At 43.3% G+C, this 19,858-nt stretch overlaps 2 protein-coding genes across 2 annotated transcripts in view; one reads left to right on the top strand and one right to left on the bottom strand.

Moving 5' to 3' along the window:
* The window catches only part of exoc4 (exocyst complex component 4), a 394,720-nt gene extending 390,368 nt beyond the window's left edge, over nucleotides 1-4,352 (bottom strand). The window contains 1 exon segment of the mRNA XM_068005175.1: nucleotides 4,254-4,352. Within this exon segment, the coding sequence (XP_067861276.1) occupies nucleotides 4,254-4,333 (80 nt within the window). The 5' untranslated portion in view covers nucleotides 4,334-4,352.
* Nucleotides 4,353-4,811: 459 nt separating this feature from the next.
* The window catches only part of chchd3a (coiled-coil-helix-coiled-coil-helix domain containing 3a), a 230,631-nt gene continuing 215,584 nt past the window's right edge, over nucleotides 4,812-19,858 (top strand). Inside the window, exons 1-2 of the mRNA XM_068005174.1 lie at nucleotides 4,812-5,061; nucleotides 11,457-11,580. Of these exons, the coding sequence (XP_067861275.1) occupies nucleotides 4,981-5,061; nucleotides 11,457-11,580 (205 nt within the window). The 5' untranslated portion in view covers nucleotides 4,812-4,980. The remainder of the gene's footprint in view (nucleotides 5,062-11,456; nucleotides 11,581-19,858) is intronic.

The raw sequence follows: 19,858 nt of genomic DNA, 5'->3' as shown, positions 1-19,858 counted from the left end.
GCCTTTTGGAAATCCAAATATACTGCATCCATTGGTTCCCCTTTATCCACCCTGACCATTACTTCCTCAAAGAACTCTAATAAATGTCAGACATGATTTCCCCTTCATAAAACCATGTTGACTCTCTTTGATTGTATTATGAGTCTCCAAACATCCTGCTACTAATTCCTTAATAATGGATTCTAGCATTTTCCCAATGATAGACGTTCAGCTAACTGGTCTATAGTTATCTGCTTTCTGTCTCACTCCCTTCTTAAATAGGGACGTTACGTTTGCGGTTTTCCAATCTGCTGGGACCTTTCCAGAATCTAGTGAATTCTAGAAGATTACAACCAATGCATCCACTATCTCTGTAGCCACTTCCTTTAAGACCCTCGGATGCAAGCCATCAGGTCCAGGGGACTTATCAGCCTTTAGACCCATTAGTTTACCGAGTACTTTTTCTCTAGTGATAGTGATTGTTTTTAGTACCTCCCTCCCCTTTGCCCCTTGATTATCTACTATTATTGGTTGGTTATTAGTGTTTTCTACTGTGAAGACAGATTATAAAATATCAATTCCTCTGCCATTTCCTTGTTTTCCATTATTATTTCCCACGTCTCATCCTCTAAGGGACCAATGTTTACTTTAGCTACCTGCTTCCTTTTTATATACTTGTGGAAGCTTTTACTGTCAGTTTTTATATTTCTTGCTAATTTACTCTCATAATTTATTTTCTCACTATTATTCTTTTAGTCATCCTTTGCTCGTTTTTAAAATTTTCCCAATCTTCGAGCATACCAGTAATCTTTGCCATGTTGTATGCTTTTTCTTTTAACCTGATACCATCCTTGTCTTCCTGAGTTAGCCATAGTTGGTTCACCCTTTAAGTGGTGTCTTTCCTCCTCACAGATATATTTTTGTTGCGAGTCATAAAATATGTTTTTAAATGTTTGCCACTGCTGATCCACCATCATACCATCTAATCTGTTTACCCAGTTCACTTTAGCCAATTCTGCCCTCATTCTTTTGTAATTGCACTTATTTAAGTTAATACAGTAGTCTCAGACCCAAGATCCTCACTCTCAAACTGGATGTGAAATTTTATCATGTTATGATCACTGCTTCTCAAGGGATCCTTTACTTTGAGATCATCAATTAATCCTGTTTCGTTACCCATTACCAGATCCAAAATGGTCCCTGGTCGGTTCCCTGACGTATTGGTCTCAGAAACAGTCCCCAATACACTCTACGAACTCTTCCTCAGGGCTACTTTTGCCAATTTGATTTGTCCAATCTATGTGAAAGTTAAAATTGCCCATGATAATTGCATTACCTTTTTTACAAGCCCCCCTTATTTCCTGATTTATATTCTGCCCTAAAGCGTAGCTACTGTTAGGGGGCCTATATACTACTCCCACCAGTGATTTCTTTCCCTTGCTATTTCTTATCTCCACCTAAACTGATTCGACATCTTGATCTTCTGAGCCAAGATCATTTCTCACTATTATACCAATTTCATCCTTAATTACAGAGCTACCCCACCACCTTTACCTTTTTTCCTATCCTTCCAAAATGTTAAATAACCCTGAATATTTAGCTCCCAACCTTGGTCACGTTGCAACTATGTCTCTGTAATGGCCACGAGATCATGTCCATTTGTTTCTATTTGTGTCGTCAATTCATCTATCTTATTGCGAATGCTGCATGCATTCAGATAAAGAACCTTTAATTTTGTCTTTTTACCATTCTTTCCTACCCCGGCCCCATTTGCTAATGCACTCTTATGTTTGTATGCCTTGTCCCTTCCAGACACACTCTGTTTATCATTAACCCCATCACTTTCCTGTACTATTTCCTTGTCTTTTCTCTTTATCAATCTAAACTTGGCCCCACCTGAACACTCCCCACCCCCCCTCTATTGAGTTTAAAGCCTTCTCTACCGTCCGAGTTATTCGGTTTGCCAGAACACTGGTCCCAGCATGGTTCAGGTGAAGCCCGTCCCAACGGAACAGCTCTCTCTTTCCCCAGTACTGGTGCCAGTGCCCCATGAATCGAAACCCACTTCTCCCACACCAATCTTTGAGCTATGCATTCATCTCTCTGATCTGATTTACCATGTGCCAATTTGCTCGTGGTTCAGGTAATAATCCAGAGATTTCTACCTTTGTGGTTCTGCTTTTTAATTTAGTCCCTACCTGTTCAAACTCCCTCAGCAGAACCTCTTTCTTAGTCCTACCTATGTCATTGGTACCTACGTGGACCACAACAACTGGATCTTCCCCCTCCCAATCCAAGTTCCTCTCCAGCCCTGAGATGTCCTTAACCCTGGCACTGGGTAGACAACACAGCCTTCAGGACACTTGCTCTTGGCTGAAGAGAACAGTGTCTAGCCCTCTAAATATACCGTCACCTACTACAACCACATTTCTTTTTACTCCCCCCACTTTAATGGCCCCCTGAATCACGGTGCAGTGGTCAGTTTGCTCATCCTCCCTACAGTCCCTGCATTTGTCCACGAGTGCTGCAAAAACCTCATATCTATCGGACAAGTGCAGAGGCTGAGGCTCCTGCAATGCTACCTCCTGGATCCCCGTACCTATCTCACTCGCAGTCACCCCCTCCTGTCCCTTACAGTATTTAAGTCTACAGTATTTAGTCTAAGGGGTGTGACTGCATACTTTCCCCCTCCCTGATGCATCGCAATGTCTGCAGCTCGGACTCCAGCTCCTCAACTTGGAGCTGAAGTTCCTCGAGCTGCAGACTTACCGCATAAGTAGTCGCCCTGGACAAAACTGTCCGGTAGGTCCCACATATTGCAGCTACAACACATCCACCACAGACTGCAGCGGTTCAAGAAGGCGGCTCACCACCACCTTCTCAAGGGCAATTAGGGGTGGGCAATAGATGCAAATTAAAAAAAATCTCCTGCCCTGTCATAACTATTTTATTTATTTAATCGATTACTTCAATGCCAATCAAATTATTTTTAGGTTGAACCAAGCACTGATCTTGTTTAATTTATTAAATTAATTTAGTTTTATACTATAAGTTACTTAGCCCACAGTCCTAAGAAAGAAGAAAATGGAAAAGATACCTGCCTTACCTGTGACGTCACACTTCAATTTTGTTTCCTTGTTGCTGTGACCCGCTCTCGGTATGCTCCTCTACACTCTGCTGACTAATCAAATGCACCTCACCCCTTACTGCACCAAATCCCCTCACTCGCCAAGTTCCCAATTATTGACTCTGTCAATAGCTGCTACTGCATTAGCAAAAAACCTTCTGAATTTATGCTAGCTAGAATGCCAATCACCTGAGTCAGTCCCAGCTGACAGTAGATTACCAGTTCTAACCAGTCACCTAATCAACTAGGTGACCAACTGCCACTTCTGGCTACTTGTTTATCACTAACTGAAAACTGCAAGTTAAGATTAAATTTATATTAAATGCTTGATGCCAAACTTGGTCAAATTTTAGATAGATAGCGATCAACCCTCAAGAATCCCCTCACTCACCAAATTCCCAATTATAGACTCTGTCAAAACCAGACTCTGTCAATAGCTGCTACTTCATGCTCCCTTACACTTTACGTACCAATGAAGTACTTTCGAAGTGTAGTCACAGTTGTAATGCAGCTGATTTGTGCACAGCAAGGTTCCACAAACAGCAATGTGATAATGACCAGATAATCATGTTTTAGTGATGTTGGTTGAGAGATAAATATTAGCCCGGATACAGGGGAGAACACCCCTGCTCTTCTTCAAAACAGTGCTTGGGATCTTTTATGTCCACCCGAGAGGGCAGATGGGGCCTCAGTTTAACATCTCATCCGAAGGACGGCACCTCCGACACTGCAGCACTCCCTCAGTACTACACTGGAATATCATTCTAAATTTTGTGCTCAAGTCTCTGGACTGGGGCTTCAACCCACGACCTTCTGACTCAGACTCAGAGGCGAGAGTGTTATTATTGAGCCACGGCTGACATCCTATATTATTTAGATTTAAGATATACATAAATGCAAAAACAGTAAAAGGGTGGTTTGGAACATCTAAAATCAGTGAAATTTATAACATATGTTCCTGTTAGAACTGTGTAGGGTGTAGCATAAATGATAAGTGGTGTTTTCTCCCCCTTTCCCTCAGGAGGCAGATTGGACATCCTGTCAACTGACAGGACAACATTCACCGGTTGTCATTATTAAGGAGCACAGTTACCTCCAGAACAAATGCTTTGGAAACACTTCTCTCGTCTATTTTCACTGCGCTTACCTTATGACAGAAATAAGTAAACCAGAGGGATCTTTACTTTTGCTTATAGCAGTCCTGTACTTTCCAGCTTCACTCGCCATTTTCGCTTTCTGCTGACCTGCGACCCTGCGCGTGCGCTGAGTGACGGTTGGAACCGTCCCTCACGCGCCAAGCCCCACCGACCGTCCGTCAATCTCAGAGGTTCTACCCAATCGGAGCGAAGAAAAGGCGGGACTATTACTAAATGCAACGGGAAAAAAAAAAATATATATATATATAACTTTATGAGGGGATAAATTAGACTTCAGAAACAGAACGGTTTTTTTTTGATAAGTTCGTTGCTGTTAAAATAAAAACCCCGACGACAAAGAACTACATTCCCCACAATCCCTTGACATTTGGCAACAACAACTTTATTTAAAGTCTGAGGTCAAACAAACTCCCTGAGCACGTTGGCACCAGTCTCCTCCCGCCCCTCCATCACTCGAGGCGGCTGTAGACCAATCGGCGCTCTGGTTCAATCGGACACCGAGCCGGGGTGGGCGGGCGAACGTGACGATTGACCAATCGCGGCGGTTGTTACTGTCGGGAGGGTCGGAGGGATGGGGTGGACCGGCGGCGGCGGCGGCCTGTGACTGGATTTCTCTCCCTCCCAATAGTAACTCCAACGTTTTTGAAACTTTTTCTTAGCGGAGAGAATTAGTTTCTTTCTCTTTTTTTTTGTTCGTTTGTAATTAATGCTGACGGGATGGGAGGTAGTGGGAGCACCAAACGCGTCTCCTTCGAAGCAGACGAGAATGATCAGATCACTGTGGTGAAGGGCATTAGGGTGAGTGTGTTAGCGTTAACAATCTGGAGCACGGCGAGCCTTGTCACTTTCCCATCAGCAGCAATCTGCTTCCCTCACCCCCCACCCAGTTATATTTTAAAACACACAGACTCTTATTAAATTGTGTCACTTTTAACTTGAGGCTAAGTTTTCTCAAACTTTTTCAGTTTTTGGTGTCCCAAGTTGAGGCCTGCTGTAAACTGAGATCAACTTTTTAAAGACTGTAAACTGCTTCTTTTTTTACATCCCGTTGTTTCTGGAAGTAAATTCCTTTGCATTTCTATTCAGGCTTTTTTTTTATTATTAATTTAAGTATGTGTGATTCTGAAATCCTCATTCCCTAACCTCAGACTTGTTTTTGTATTAATTGGGATTCCTTGTGGAGAATAGAGTCGTAATAATATATTAATTATATCAGCTTTTAATCGATTTTGGTGTTAGTGCTCATAAAGTTCTCGCTCCCTAATAATGTACCACATTTGGCAGCAGTCCCAATCTTCTCAAGAAAATAAAGGGCAACCTTACCCAGGAAACCTGAAGCTGTGAGATGTTTATAAACATTCATTCATAAGTGTGCATGGGGAGAATAGTAGAATTGGAGAACAACATTGATAAGCTCATGAGGGTTTAGTGATTGTCGAAGATTCATGGATTTATAGACATGTCTGTTCTCGCCTCCATCCTTCAACCTTCTGCGATCTCTGTGCTCCTCCAATTCTTGCCTCTTGTGCATCCCCGATTTTAATCGCTCCACCATTGGTGGCTGTGCCTTCAGCTGCCTAAGCCCTAAGCTCTGGAATTCCCTCCCGAAACCCCTCCACTTCTCTCTCCTTTAAGATGCTCCTTAAAACCTACCTCTTTGACCAAGCTTTTGGCCACCTGTCCTAATATCTCCTTATGTGGCTTGCTGTCAAAATTTGCTTGATAGTTGCTCCTGTGAAGCACTTTGGCATGTTTTACGATGTTAAAGCTGCTATATAAATGCAAATTGTTGCTGTTGTTGTTGATATTGAACTCAGCAGGACAGGCAGCTGACAGTGAGGACGAGCTGGATGAGGGGCATAAAGAGCCATTAAAGGCTCAGTGTCAGCACTCAGAAGGTCATGGGTTGAAGTCCCACTGTAGGGACTTGAATACATAATCTAGTCTGACATTTCAGTGTAATATGTTATCCTAAGTGCTAGTTTTTGGATGAGACTTTAAACTGAGGTTCCATTTGCCCTCAGCTAAAAGATTCCATTTGAAGAAAAGGGGAGTTCTCCCAGTGTCCTGGCTAACATTTATCCCTCAACCAACACCACCAATGCAGATTATCTGGTCAGTTATCTGATTGTGGGATCTTGCTGTGCTACATTTGGCAACATGACAACAGTGACAACACTTCAAAAGTACTTAATTAGCTGTGAATCCATCTGGGTCATGCTCAGGACATGAAAGGTGCTATATAAATGTAACTTTAGTCTTTCTTTTCCTTTCATAGAGATAAAAGAACGTACATTTAGATAGCACCTTTCACAGCCTCAGGATGACACAAGGTGTTTTACAGCCAATGGAGTACTTTTGAAGTGTAGTCACTGTTGTAATGTAATGTTGTAATGTAGAAAATGGAGGAACAAAATAGTGCACAGAAATTGGATAATGACCAGATAATAAAAACAGAAAATGCTGGTAATACTCAGCATCCAGGCAGCATCTGTGGAGAAAGAAACTGAGTTAATGTTTTAGGTCGATGACCCTTCGTTAGATCCCTTCTGTTTGTCTGAATGACTATAATGATGCTGGTGGAGGGATAAATATTGGCCAAGCACCGGGGAGAACTCCCCTGCTCTGCTTCGAAATAGTGCCGTGGGATCTTTAACGTCCACCTGAAAGGGCAGATGGGGCATCGGTTAAACATCTCATCCAAAAGACAGTGGAGCGCTCCCTCGGTACGGCACTGAATTATCAGCCGAGATTATAAGCTCGAGTCTCTGGAGTGGGACTTGAACCCACAACCTTCTGACTCACTGAGCCAAGGTTAACACCCAAGAAAAAGTTGCACACTCCAGGAGAGAACAGTTCAATTAATCAGTGCCCCAGCTCTTGGACTCAATATCCACTCCCACAGACTGTGATTGCAGTATGTAAGACCTGCAGGATGCACTGCAGCAACTCATTAAGGTTAGTTCAACAGTACATATCCCACCATGACCCCTACAACCAATAAAAACAAGATCAGATATGCTGTGGGAACACCATCACCTCTAAGATCCCCTCCAATTCACACATCGTCCTCACTTGGACGTATATCGCTGTTCCTTTATCGTTGCAGGGTCAAAATCCGGAAATTCCCTACCTAGCGCCATTATATAAGCAGCACCTCCACAAGAACTGCAGCAGTTCAAGGAGAAAGCCCACTGCCACCTTCTGAGGGCACCTGGAGGGCAATTAATCTGGACTTGCTCGTGTCACCTCGTTCTGGAGAACAAGTATTAAAAAAAACACTTGAGCTTCTTTAAAGACATGTTGAAATTTTCCCCCCTATTATGACACTCCCCTTAAATTGTCCCCATCCCTTTCAATTTATAATTGCATCCAATTTTCCTGTTGCACTGCAAATGTCCTCCTTAGACCCATTTGTCTGCACGTGTTGCTATTAATAATCATGCAAATTAACTTACACCAGAGAATTGAGTGCTATCTGTATTGACCTTTTGGGCGAGATCTGCACCCGTTCTAAAAGATTTAGAACTGACAGACCTAAAGATGAAAATCGGCCCCCAAGTCTACTTGTCATTCTGGGTTTTCAGGTAGTGATGTCAAAGTGGTGTTCTGGGTTTTCAGGTACTGATGTGTGTATGGACCTTCAAAAGGCGTTTGATAAAGTGCCACATGATAGGCTTGTCATCAAGATTGAAGCCCAAGGAATAAAGACGGCAGTAGCAGCATGGATACAAAATTGGCTAAGTAACAGGAAGCAGAGAATAGTAGTGAACGGTTGTTTTTCGGACAGGAGGGAGGTGGACAGTGGTGTTCCCCAGGGGTCGGTACTAGGCCCACTGCTTTTCTGGATATATATTAATGACTTGGACTTGGGTGAACAGGGCACAATTTCCAAATTTGCAGATGACACAAAACTTGGAAGTGATAGACTTCAAGAGGATATAGACAGGTTGGTGGCAGATGAAATTTAACACAGAAAAATAAAAAGTGACACATTTTGGTAGGAAGAATGAGGAGAGGCAATATAAACTAGAGGACACAATTCTAAAAAGGATACAGGAACAGAGAGATTTGGGAGTATATGTGCACAAATCATTGAAGGTGGCGGGACGGATTGAAAAAACGATTAAGAAAGCATACGGGATCCTGGGCTTTATAAATAGAGGCATAGAGTACAAGAGCAAGGAAGTCGTGATGAACCTTTATAAAACACTGGTTCGACCACAACTCGAGTATTGTGACCAGTTCTGGGCACTGCACTTTAGGAAAGATGTGAAGGCCTTAGACTGGAGAAGCTGGGGTTGTTCTGCTTGGAACAGAGTACATTGCGAGGAGCTTTGATGGAGGTATTTAAAATCATGAAGGGTCCAGACGGAATAGATAGAAACTGTTCCCGTTGGCGGAAGGGTCAAGAATCAGAGGACATAGATTTAAGGTAATTGGCAAAAGAACCAAAGGTGAAATGAGGAAAAACTTTTTTACGCAGTGAGTGGTTTGGATCTGGAATACACTGCCTGAGGGGGTGGTGGAGGCAGATTCAACTGTGGCTTTCAAAAGGGAACGGGATAAGTACTTGAAAGGAAAAAAATTGCGGGGGCTACGGGGATAGGGTGGGGGAGTGGGACTAGCTGGATTGCTCTTGCATAGAGCTGGCACGGACTGAAAGGGGCCGAATGGCTTCCGTCCGTGCTGTAACCTTTCTATGATTCTAAGTGAAAGAAACAAAAAATTCTTTGTTGAAAAAGAAACCAAAATATACTATCAATTGAATGAAACTTCAGCTCTGAGAACTTTGTGGATCTTTGCATATGAGGAAGTCTCAAGGCTATATACTCAAACCCTGAAGGACTCTCAAGCAATACTCAGACCCGAGAAAACACCCTTCAAAAATGACACCGTATAAAATAGCTGCTGAAATGGCAATTGAATTTAAATTAGACTGCATGAGTTTTGCATTCTGGGAAGTTTTATAATTAATTGCATGTCATGATAGATGAACTGTGGGAAAGGATATTAATAGTAACTCAATTCCCTACAATGGTATTAAAGGGAATGTAGCCATGTGGCTAGGGGACTTAAACCAAAAAATAGGGGTAAATGGATGTTTTTCAAATTGATAGTTTTAGGTCGTGGTATGTCCCAGGGATATGTGTTGGGACCTGTTCTGTTTCCCATTTATGTAAATAATTTGGACAATAGGAATAATAGCAAAGTGTGCTGATGATAGCAAATTAGAGGGCATGGCAAACTGAGGAAGATTGCTGAAGGATGTCATAAGTTAGCAGAGTGGACAGATAGGTGGCAGGCGCAGTTCAATGTGGAGAATTTGGGGGGAAAGAGCAGTGAAAGGAAAGAAAGAATTTGCATTTATATAGCACCCTTGGGACCCTGCTTAGTTTTGCCACATTTATGTTCCCACTGCTCTAAATGTTGTCATTTGGAACATCTGTCAGCATCACTCTATCTGTTCAGCTCAATGCCACTCAGTAGAACAAAAGATTAAACACAATTTTACCGATAAAGCAAACAGCTGCAACTTTTGCATTTTGAACTTTGGAATACTGGCTTTTTACAAAATCTTAATCAAAATCTTAAAGATTAGCTGATTTGTGAATTGCTATAGTGACCATTTAAAGAAAAAGATAAATTTGGTTGTTGAATGAGAAAACTTGCAAAATAGAAAATGGGATGGTGAAAAGCATCTGGCTAGCACAGGTCTATGTCAGTGATTTTCACTTTTTACTTTGTGGAGGACTTCTTGCAAATATTGATGCAGTCCTCGAGACCTCTGTCCCAACTTTCAAAATACAAAGCCAGCTGTCCAAATGATTCCAGTGCCATCATTACAGAAAACATTTTTTAAATTTGTGTATATATAGCAACATAAGTGACATTCCAGCAAGCTAAAAATACAAAACAAATAGCAATCTCATGACTTTGGGAACCTCCTCTTGTCCAGGTGGCCCAGGTTAAAAACTAATGATCTACATGTATAGGAGTGATGCATTCTCAACTTGTTGAGTAATAAAGTGTTTATTCATCATGTATCTAAAATAGCTGATGGATCCCCATATTGGCAGCCATGCTTCCAGCCTTGTCAGCCCCACGCTCTGGAATTGTCCCCTTTTTTAAGACCCTCCGTAAAACCCACCTCTTTGACTGAACTTTTGGACACCCCTCCTGATTATCTTGTTTTTCGGCTCAGTGTTCATTTTTTTAATTGTGCCTCTGTGAAGTGCTTTAGGGCATTTTTCTAAATTAAAGGCACCATATAAATGTAAGTTGTTGTTGTAAGCAACCTCAAGTTGGACTTGGGTAAACAATTTCAAAGCAATTTGCCATGTGCGTAAAATATAAATGTCAGAGTCCGGTTATAAACAACACCAGGCCGTGCAAATGGTATACTACGGGGTGGCATCTAAAATTATCTGAATGCAATTTGTGAGCAGCTAGTCCTCCAGATAATATTTTTAAATTTAACTTCAAATTTTAAATATCTTTCAAAACTTAAATTTAAAAAACTGTATTGCTTAAAAACAGAACTTCAAGTAGCGATACTGTGTACAAGTCACTAAAAGTAATAGGTTTTGAGTTACAGTTTCCACTAAGTCAAGCTGGGAAGAGTTTTTGTTGTACCATCCATTTTTTTCCTCAACTTTACAAGCCATACAATAAGAGTGCGTGTAACCCCATTAGAATTTCTGTAATTTAATCTCGAATTGCCTCTTTTGAAAGTTTGCATTTTGTATCGACTCAGAGATAAGCTTCCACAGCAGGTTAGCACGTGAAACAGAATATCACGTAGGATCTCTGCAAGGGAAGCTGACTGGAAAATTCAAAGCGATAAAGCCAGACTTGCGAGTGGAGATATTTATCACATGTTAAAAACATGAATTTGTTTTAAAATTTTATATTAAGAAGCCTCACAAGTGTGGAGATGTGAAAAATATCTCCACACTTCACAGATCATGTGTGTGGTATGAAATGAGATCTCTGCTGCTGAAATTATTTAACTACCCAAAGACGAAGTAAATCTCTGTAGTGCATAACTACAGATTTTTAAGAAGTATGGTTTGTGCTAAAAAAGTTTAACATTTTTCATTTTACCATTACTTCATTAATATTCTAGCTAATTTAGGTACACAAAATTGGAAACTTGCTCTTAACAGGGTTCCACTGTTTTCTCCGAGCAGCTCTCAGACAGTGTCATCGGCCGTATGAGGGATGCTTCTCCACCTGCCGAAAAGCCACAGTCGCCTCCTCCAGGACCACCATCATCAACTGGAACTCGTCCACCTTCTCCAGTCCAACCTATAGGTATTCTGTTGCTGCATTTCTTAAACACGCTGTTGTGTTAAATCTGATTAATGATGAATATTCATTCTCACATCCATTCTGCTCATCTTTTTATCATAGAGATGTAAATCACTTGTATTAGATTACAGTCGGTGACAAAAACTTGTACAAAACAGATTTTGTGCATATCCAGATACAGGCTCAGAAAAATGCTTGAAAGGTTAATGACAACAAAAAGGAAGCGTAAAGAATTAGAGGGTGGCAAACAAACATCTAAGAGATGATAGTTGTTGGTTACATTTGTGAGAGACATGAAGAAACAATCTGCTGAACGAAAAGAATCAAGATTTTCATATACTCCATTGAAGGGCATAGAGATGAAGATGTAATGATGCAGCCATTCCACTGCAAGAGGATTGCAGGTTGTGAGCATGATCTGAAGGAGGTTTCTGAATGTAGAGTGGACTCATCAACAAAATAGTGGATATGGTTGGGTGATAAATGCAGGAGGTCATTGATATGATCAAGGAAGAGAGGAGAGAACCTCTCCTGTGGAACATCTGAGCTCATGGGTGGGGAAAGAGCTGGAGGACAGCCCATCAACTACAATAGTTGGTTTTTAAGAATATCCTCATGAGCATACGTTTGTTTATTAGTCATTTGTTTACATGCATGGTGCTAGACCCTGTCAAAGGCTCTGAAGGTGTCCACGGCAATGATAGCGATCAGCTGAAATGTTGATGAATAGGCAATAAGACTGTCATTGTGAAGTCCAACATCAATTAGTGAATGAGCCAGAACTTCAATGATTCAGTGGCGACCAAAGCCACTCCATTTACTTTTTGTCAGAAACTCTGCATCCTATTCCAATTCTGTCCTCCTTGTTGGCTCTGGCTAATCCTGGATGTCCTGTTCAACCCTGAGCTGAACTTCAAACGCCACATTGAGTCCGTCTATTTTCACCTCTACAATATCATTCATCTCCAATCCTACCTCACCCCCACCACTGTTGATGCACATTCATGCATTTATTATCTTCCAACATGATTTATCTAACAGTTTGCTCGCTGACCTCCTGAGATTCACCCGACACAAATTCTAACTTCTCCCAGGTTCTGCAGCCCGCATTCAATCCTGTATTGCATCCCTATTGCTTCTGTCCTCACCAACTGCCACTGGCTTCTCATACCCCAGCATATTGATTTCAGATTCCTTACCTTCATCTATAAATCCCTCGGAGGCACTGCTCCTGCTTCTGTGACCTCCTCTCTCTTCACATCTCAATTCACACTCTCTCTGCTTTTCTGAGCTTGGATAACCCCACCCCCTTTCCACTCCACCGCATTTCCACTTGCTTTTTATTTCTGCACCTTTAAAAACCTCAGAGCCTACCTCTTCAACCTCTCCTAACTCTTCTCCAAATTCCTAATCACTATCCAAATTCCCCCCTCCCCACGCCACCCTATGAATCGTCTTGAGACATTTTGCTACAGCTGAGGTGTTGGTGATTATCACCAGTAGAATGGCCAGGCCAAAACCCCACCATGGTTGTTGTCAATTAGGCCAGAACTTTCAAGGTGATGGCTACTTTGAGAGTTAAGAGGACAGAGACAAGTTCAGAGACATACATCTTGAGGACAGTGGAATGAATACCATCAGGACCACTGGCCTTATGTAGTTCAGATCTAGCAAGGATGATACTTGCTCTCGGTTGGAATGGAGCGACAGAGGAAGTCTCTTTACCAAGATTTTTTAAAAATTCATTCATGGGATGTGGGCATCGTTGACAAGGCCAGCATTTATTTCCCATCCCTAATTGCCCTCGAGAAGGTGGTGGTGAGCCACCTTCTTGAACCGCTGCAGTCCGTGTGGTTAAGGTTCTCCCACAGTGCTGTTAGGTAGGAAGTGCCAGGATTTTGACCCAGCGACGATGAAGAAACGGCAATATATTTCCAAGTCGGGATGGTGTGTGACTTGGAGGGGAACGTGCAGGTGGTGTTGTTCCCATGTGCATGCTGCCCTTGTCCTTCTAGGTGGTAGAGGTCGCAGGTTTGGGAGGTGCTGTCGAAGAAGCCTTGACGAGTTGCTGCAGTGCATCCTGTGGATGGTACACACTGCAACCACGGTGCGCCAGTGGTGAAGGGAGTGAATGTTTAGGGTGGTGGATGGAGTGCCAATCAAGCAGGCTGCTTTGTCCTGGATGGTGTCGAGCTTCTTGAGTATTGTTGGAGCTGCACTCATCCAGGCAAGTGGAGAGTATTTCCTCACATATGAATTACGAACATACGAATTAAGAGCAGGAGTAGGCCATGTGGCCCCTCAAGCCTGCTCTGCCATTTGATAAGATCATGGCTGATCTCATTGTGACCTAAACCCTACTTTCCCGTCTACCTACTATAACCTTTGACTCTCTTGTTAATCAGGAATCTATCTAACTCAGCCTTAAAAATATTCAATGACCCTGCCTCCACCGCTCTCTGGGGAAAGGAGTTCCACAGACTCACGACGCTCCTGAGAGAAAAAATTTCCCCTCATCCCCGTCTTAAATTGGAGACCCCTTATTTATAAACTGTGGCCCCTAGTTCTCGTCTCTCCCACAAGGGGAAACATCCTCTCAGCATCTACCCCTTCAAGTCCCCTCAGGATCTTATATGTTTCAATAAGATCACCCCTCATTCTTCCAAACTCCAATGTATACAGGCCCAACTTGTCCAACCTATCATCATACGGTAACCCCCTCATTCCAGGAATCAGTCGAGTGAACCTTCTCTAAACTGCCTCCTTTCTTAAATAAGGAGACCAAAACTGCACATTGTATTCCAGATGTGGTCTCATCAATGCTCTGTACAACTATAGCAGAACATCTCTACTTTCATATTCCATTCCCCTTGCAATAAATGACAACATTCCATTTGCCTTCCATATCACTTGCTGTACCTTTTTTTTATTCATTCATGGGATGTGGGCGTCGCTGGCGAGGCCAGCATTTATTGCCCTTGAGAAGGTGGTGGTGAGCCGCCTTCTTGAACCGCTGCAGTGCATGTGGTGAAGGTTCTCCCACAGTGCTGTTAGGAAGGGAGTTCCAGGATTTTGACCCAGCGACGATGAAGGAACGGCGATATATTTCCAAGTCGGGATGGTGTGTGACATGGAGGGGAACGTGCAGGTGGTGGTGTTCCCATATGCCTGCTGCCCTTGTCCTTCTAGGTGGTAGAGGTCGCAGGTTTGGAAGGTGCTGTCGAAGAAGCCTTGGCAAGTTGCTGCTGTGCATCCTGTGGATGGTACACACTGCAGCTACAGTGTGCCGGTGGTGAAGGGAGTGAATGTTGAGGGTGGTGGATGGCGTGCCAATCAAGCGGACTGCTTTGTCCTGGATGGTGTCGAGCTTCTTGAGTGTTGTTGGAGCTGCACTCATCCAGGCAAGTGGAGAGTATTCCATCACACTCCTGACTAGTGCCTTGTAGATGGTGGAAAGGCTTTGGGGAGTCGGGAGGTGAGTCACTCGCCTCAGAATACCCAGCCTCTGGCCTGCTCTTGTAGCCACAGTATTTATATGGCTGGTCCAGTTAAGTTTCTGGTCAATGGTGACCCCCAGGATGTTGATGGTGGGGGATTTGGCGATGGTAATGCCGTTGAATGTCAAGGGGAGGTGGTTAGACTCTCTCTTGTTGGAGATGGTCATTGCCTGGCACTTGTCTGGTGCGAATGTTACTTGCCACTTATGAGCCCAAGCCTGGATGTTGTCCAGGTCTTGCTGCATGCGGGCATGGACTGCTTCATTATCTGAGGGGTTGCGAATGGAACTGAACACTATCATCAGAAGTGCTATCAAGCGGCACTTACTCACCAATAACCTGCTCACCGATGCTCAGTTTAGGTTCCGCCAGGACCACTCTGCTCCAGATCTCATTACAGCCTTGGTCCAAACATGGACAAAAGAGCTAAATTCCAGAGGTGAGGTGAGAGTGACTGCCCTTGACATCAAGGCAGCACCAAGGAGTCCTAGTAAAATTGAAGTCAATGGGAATCAGGGGGAAAACTCTCCAGTGGCTGGAGTCATACCAAGCACAAAGGAAGATGGTAGTGGTTGTTGGAGGCCAATCATCTCAGCCCCAGGACATTGCTGCAGGAGTTCCTCAGGGCAGTGTCCTATGCTCAACCATCTTCAGCTGCTTCATCAATGACCTTCCCTCCATCATAAGGTCAGAAATGGGGATGTGTCATCAGCGAACATCCCCATTGGCGGAACCCAAACTGAGCATCGGTGAGCAGGTTATTGGTGAGTAAGTGCCGCTTGATAGCACTGTCGATGACATCTTCCATCACTTTGCTGCTGATTGAGAGTAGACTGATGGGGCGGTAATTGGCCGGATTGGATTTGTCCTGCTTTTTGTGGACAGGACACACCTGGGCAATTTTCCACATTGTCGGGTAGATGCCAGTGTTGTAGCTGTATTGGAACAGTTTGGCTGGAGGCGCAGGTAGTTCTGGAGCACAACTCTTCAGCCCTACAGCCGGGATATTGTCGGGGCCCATAGCGTTTGCCGTATCCAATGCACTCAGCCGTTTCTTGATATCACGTGGAGTGAATCGAATTGGCTGAAGACTGGCTTCAGTGATGGTGGGGATATCGGGAGGAGGCCGAGATGGATCATACACTCGGCACTTCTGGCTGAAGATGGTTGCAAACGCTTCACCCTTGTGTTTTTCACTCGCGTGTTGGACTCCACCATCATTGAGGATGGGGATGTTTACAGAGCCTCTTCCTCCCATTCGTTGATTAATTGTCCACCAGCATTCACGACTGGATGTGGCAGGACTGCAGAGCTTTGATCTGATCCGTTGGTTGTGGAATCGCTTAGCTCTGTCTATAGCATGTTGCTTCCGCTGTTTAGCATGCATGTAGTCCTGAGTTGTAGCTTCACCAGGTTTGCACCTCATTTTTAGGTATGCCTGGTGCTGCTCCTGGCATGCTCTTCTAATCTGCTCATTGAACCAAGGTTGATCCCCTGGCTTGTTGGTAATGGTAGAGTGAGGAATATGCCAGGCAATGAGGTTACAGATTGTGCTGGAATACAATTCTGCTGCTGCTGATGGCCCACAGCACCTCATGGATGCCCAGTTTTGAGCTGCTAGATCTGTTCTAAATCTATCCCATTTAGCACGGTGATAGTGCCACACAACACGTTGGATGGTGTCCTCTGTGCAAAGACGAGACTTCATCTCCACGAGGACTGTGCGGTGGTCACTGCGACCAATACTGTCATGGACAGATGCATCTGCGACAGGTAGATTGGTGAGGACGAGGCCAAGTAAGTTTTTCCCTCGTGTTGGTTCACGCATCACCTGCCGCAGGCCCGGTCTGGCAGCTATGTCCTTCCGGACTCGGCCAGCTTGGTCAGTAGTGGTGCTACCGAGCCACTCTTGGTGATGGACGTTGAAGCCCCCCACCCAGAGGATATTCTGTGCCCTTGCTACCCTCAGTGCTTCCTCCAAATGGTGCTCAACATGGAGGAGGACTGATTCATCAGCTGAGGGAGGGCGGTAGGTGGTAATCAGCAGGAGGTTTCCTTGCCCATGTTCCGGAGTCAATGTTGAGGATTTCCAGGGCCACTCCCTTCTGACTGTATACCACTGTACCGCCACCTCTGATGGGTCTGTCCTGCCGGTGGGACAGGACATACCCAGGGATGGTGATGGAAGACTCTGGGACGTTGGCTGAAAGGTATGATTCTGCGAGTATGGCTATGTCAGGCTGTTGCTTGACTAGTTTGTGGGACAGCTCTCCCAATTTTGGCACAAGTCCCCAGGTGTTAGTGGGGAGGACTTTGCAAGGTGGACTGGGCTTGGTTTGCCTTTGTCGTGTCCGGTGCATAGTGGTCCGATGCCGGGTGGTCCGTCTGGTTTTATTCTTATTCACCTGCATACTAACTTATTGTGATTTTGTGTACTAGGACACCCAGATCCCTCTGAGCATCAAAGATCTGCAGTCTCTCTCCATTTAAATAACATACTGCTTTGCTATTCCTCCTGCCGAAGTGGACAAGTTCACATTTTCCCACATTGTACTCCATCTGCCAAATTTTTGCCCACTCACTTAACTTATCTATATCCCTTTGCAGACTCCTTATGTCCTCTTCACAACTTACTTTCCTACCAACCTTTGTGTCATCAGCAAATTTAGCAACCGTACATTCGGTCCCATCTTTCAAGTCATTGATATAGACTGTAAATAGTTGAGGCCCAAGCACTGATCCCGATGGCACTCCATTCGTTACATCTTGCCAGCCTGAAAATGACCCATTTATACCTACTCTCTGTTTCCTGTTAGCTAACCAATACTTCATCCATGCTAATATGTTACCCCCTACACCATGAGCTCTTATTTTTGTAATAGCCTTTGATGTGGCACCTTGTTCAAAGCTTTCTGGAAATCCACAGGATCCCCTTTATCCACGTTGCTTGTTACTTCCTCAACGAATGCTAATAAATTAGTCAAACACGATTTCCCTTTCACAAAGCTATTCACAAGTTCACATTTTCCCACATTATACTCCATCTGCCAAATTTTTGCCCACTCTCTTAACCTATCTATATCCCTTTGCAGACTCCTTATGTCCTCTTCAGAACTTACTTTCCTGCCTACCTTTGTATCATCAGCAAATTTAGCAACCTTACATTCGGTCCCATCTTCCAAGTCATTGATATGGACTGTAAATAGTTGAGGCCCAAGCCTATTGCAATCAGGTTATAATGTTATAGCCTGATTGCATTGAGATTTTCTAAGTGCCCTGCTATAACCTCCTCAATAATAGATTCTAGCATTTTCCCTATGACAGATGTTAAGCTAACTGGCCTGTAGTTTCCTGCTTTCTGTCTCCCTCCTTTCTTGAACAGAGGAGTTACGTTCGTTATTTTCCAATCTGATGGGACCCTTCCAGAATCATGGTAATTTTGGGAAATTAATACCAATGTATCTACTATCTCTGCAACCACTCCTGACCTGTGCCTTGTAGATGGTGGAAAGGCTTTGGGGAGTCAGGGGTTGGATCAGGGAGCAGCAGCAAAGAATTCTCAGTTTGCCTGAATATTAGAGCCAAACAAGAATGGAATGCTTTATAGGGTGTGATTTGTTCCACAGTATTCTGCAGTGAGACAGTGGTCAGAAGATCCCAGCAGTGTGGAGACAAATATGGTATGAGTTAGGATTGGAGATGACGAGAAGATCTGCAAGATTAGCAAATTTACCAGGGTGATCAGGGATAGCGATTGGCCGTTTGACAAGTTCAAAATCGTGAAGGATAGTAGAAAACTCGCCTTTTGTGCCAGCTTGATAAATAGAAGGAATAATGTTGAATGTTGCATACGGTACATAGACCAAATACAATTGAAACACAATTTTTTTTACATTCCAGATAAAAAAAATATAATTTGAAAAAGGGGAATGGAGAGGAGAAAGGGAAAATTATTAAAAGCCTGTAATGTGAGAGATTCCAAAGACGCTGTCTATATATGTCATCGGAATCCCAAGATTAGGTAATAACCATGAGATCAGACCTTATCTGCTGATAAAACTTGCAAAAGTTTTATTTTGATGACTGAATTGAAAGGTTTAGCATTGTGTAAGGTTTATGGGCCTGGCAGATGTTGAGAAGGATTTTGTTCCTTTGCTGTCTGATGCAATGCTTTGCTTTGTAACTTCTGTAGTTAAAAACTGATCCCTTTTGATTTAAACTTTATTGTTGATGACAAAGATTAGGTGTTTAAATATAAAGAAAACAAAGATTTTCAGTGTATGGATTTCAAAATAATTTAATGTGACAATTTTTCAAACATATTACAGACTGTTTATAAAATGAAAAGGAAAAACTGCAAATGCTGGAAATATAAAATTAAATCAGAAAATGCTAGAAATACACAGCAGCTCAGCCAGTAATTGTGAAGAGAAAAGATGGCCCACGTCGGAAATGTTATAACCTGTCTTTTCTCTTTCCAGTCACTAACTGACATGCTGGGTATTTCTAGCATTATCTGTTTGTTGTTTTGAGGTTTGATAGTTCACAGATTCTCGTTTTTTACATTTCTCTGTGGGCCAGACTACATGGGGTTCCGCAGGGAAATTGAAGTTCACAACAACATGGCCCCTCCACATTAAAAAAAAGCATTCCAAAGTACTTCACAGAAGCCTAATCAAAAATTGTGTCCAGGTGAGACCAAAGAAATTGCAACTGCTACTTACCATGACCATTATGGAGTCTTGCAGAAAAACATTTGGACGTTACTGCGACGCTATAGGTTG

This window comes from Heptranchias perlo, chromosome 24 (assembly GCF_035084215.1).
Source record: "Heptranchias perlo isolate sHepPer1 chromosome 24, sHepPer1.hap1, whole genome shotgun sequence".
NCBI classification, from domain to species: domain Eukaryota; kingdom Metazoa; phylum Chordata; class Chondrichthyes; order Hexanchiformes; family Hexanchidae; genus Heptranchias; species Heptranchias perlo.
The sequence above is the reverse complement of the archived record's forward strand: the minus strand, read 5'-3'. Positions and strand labels throughout refer to the sequence as shown.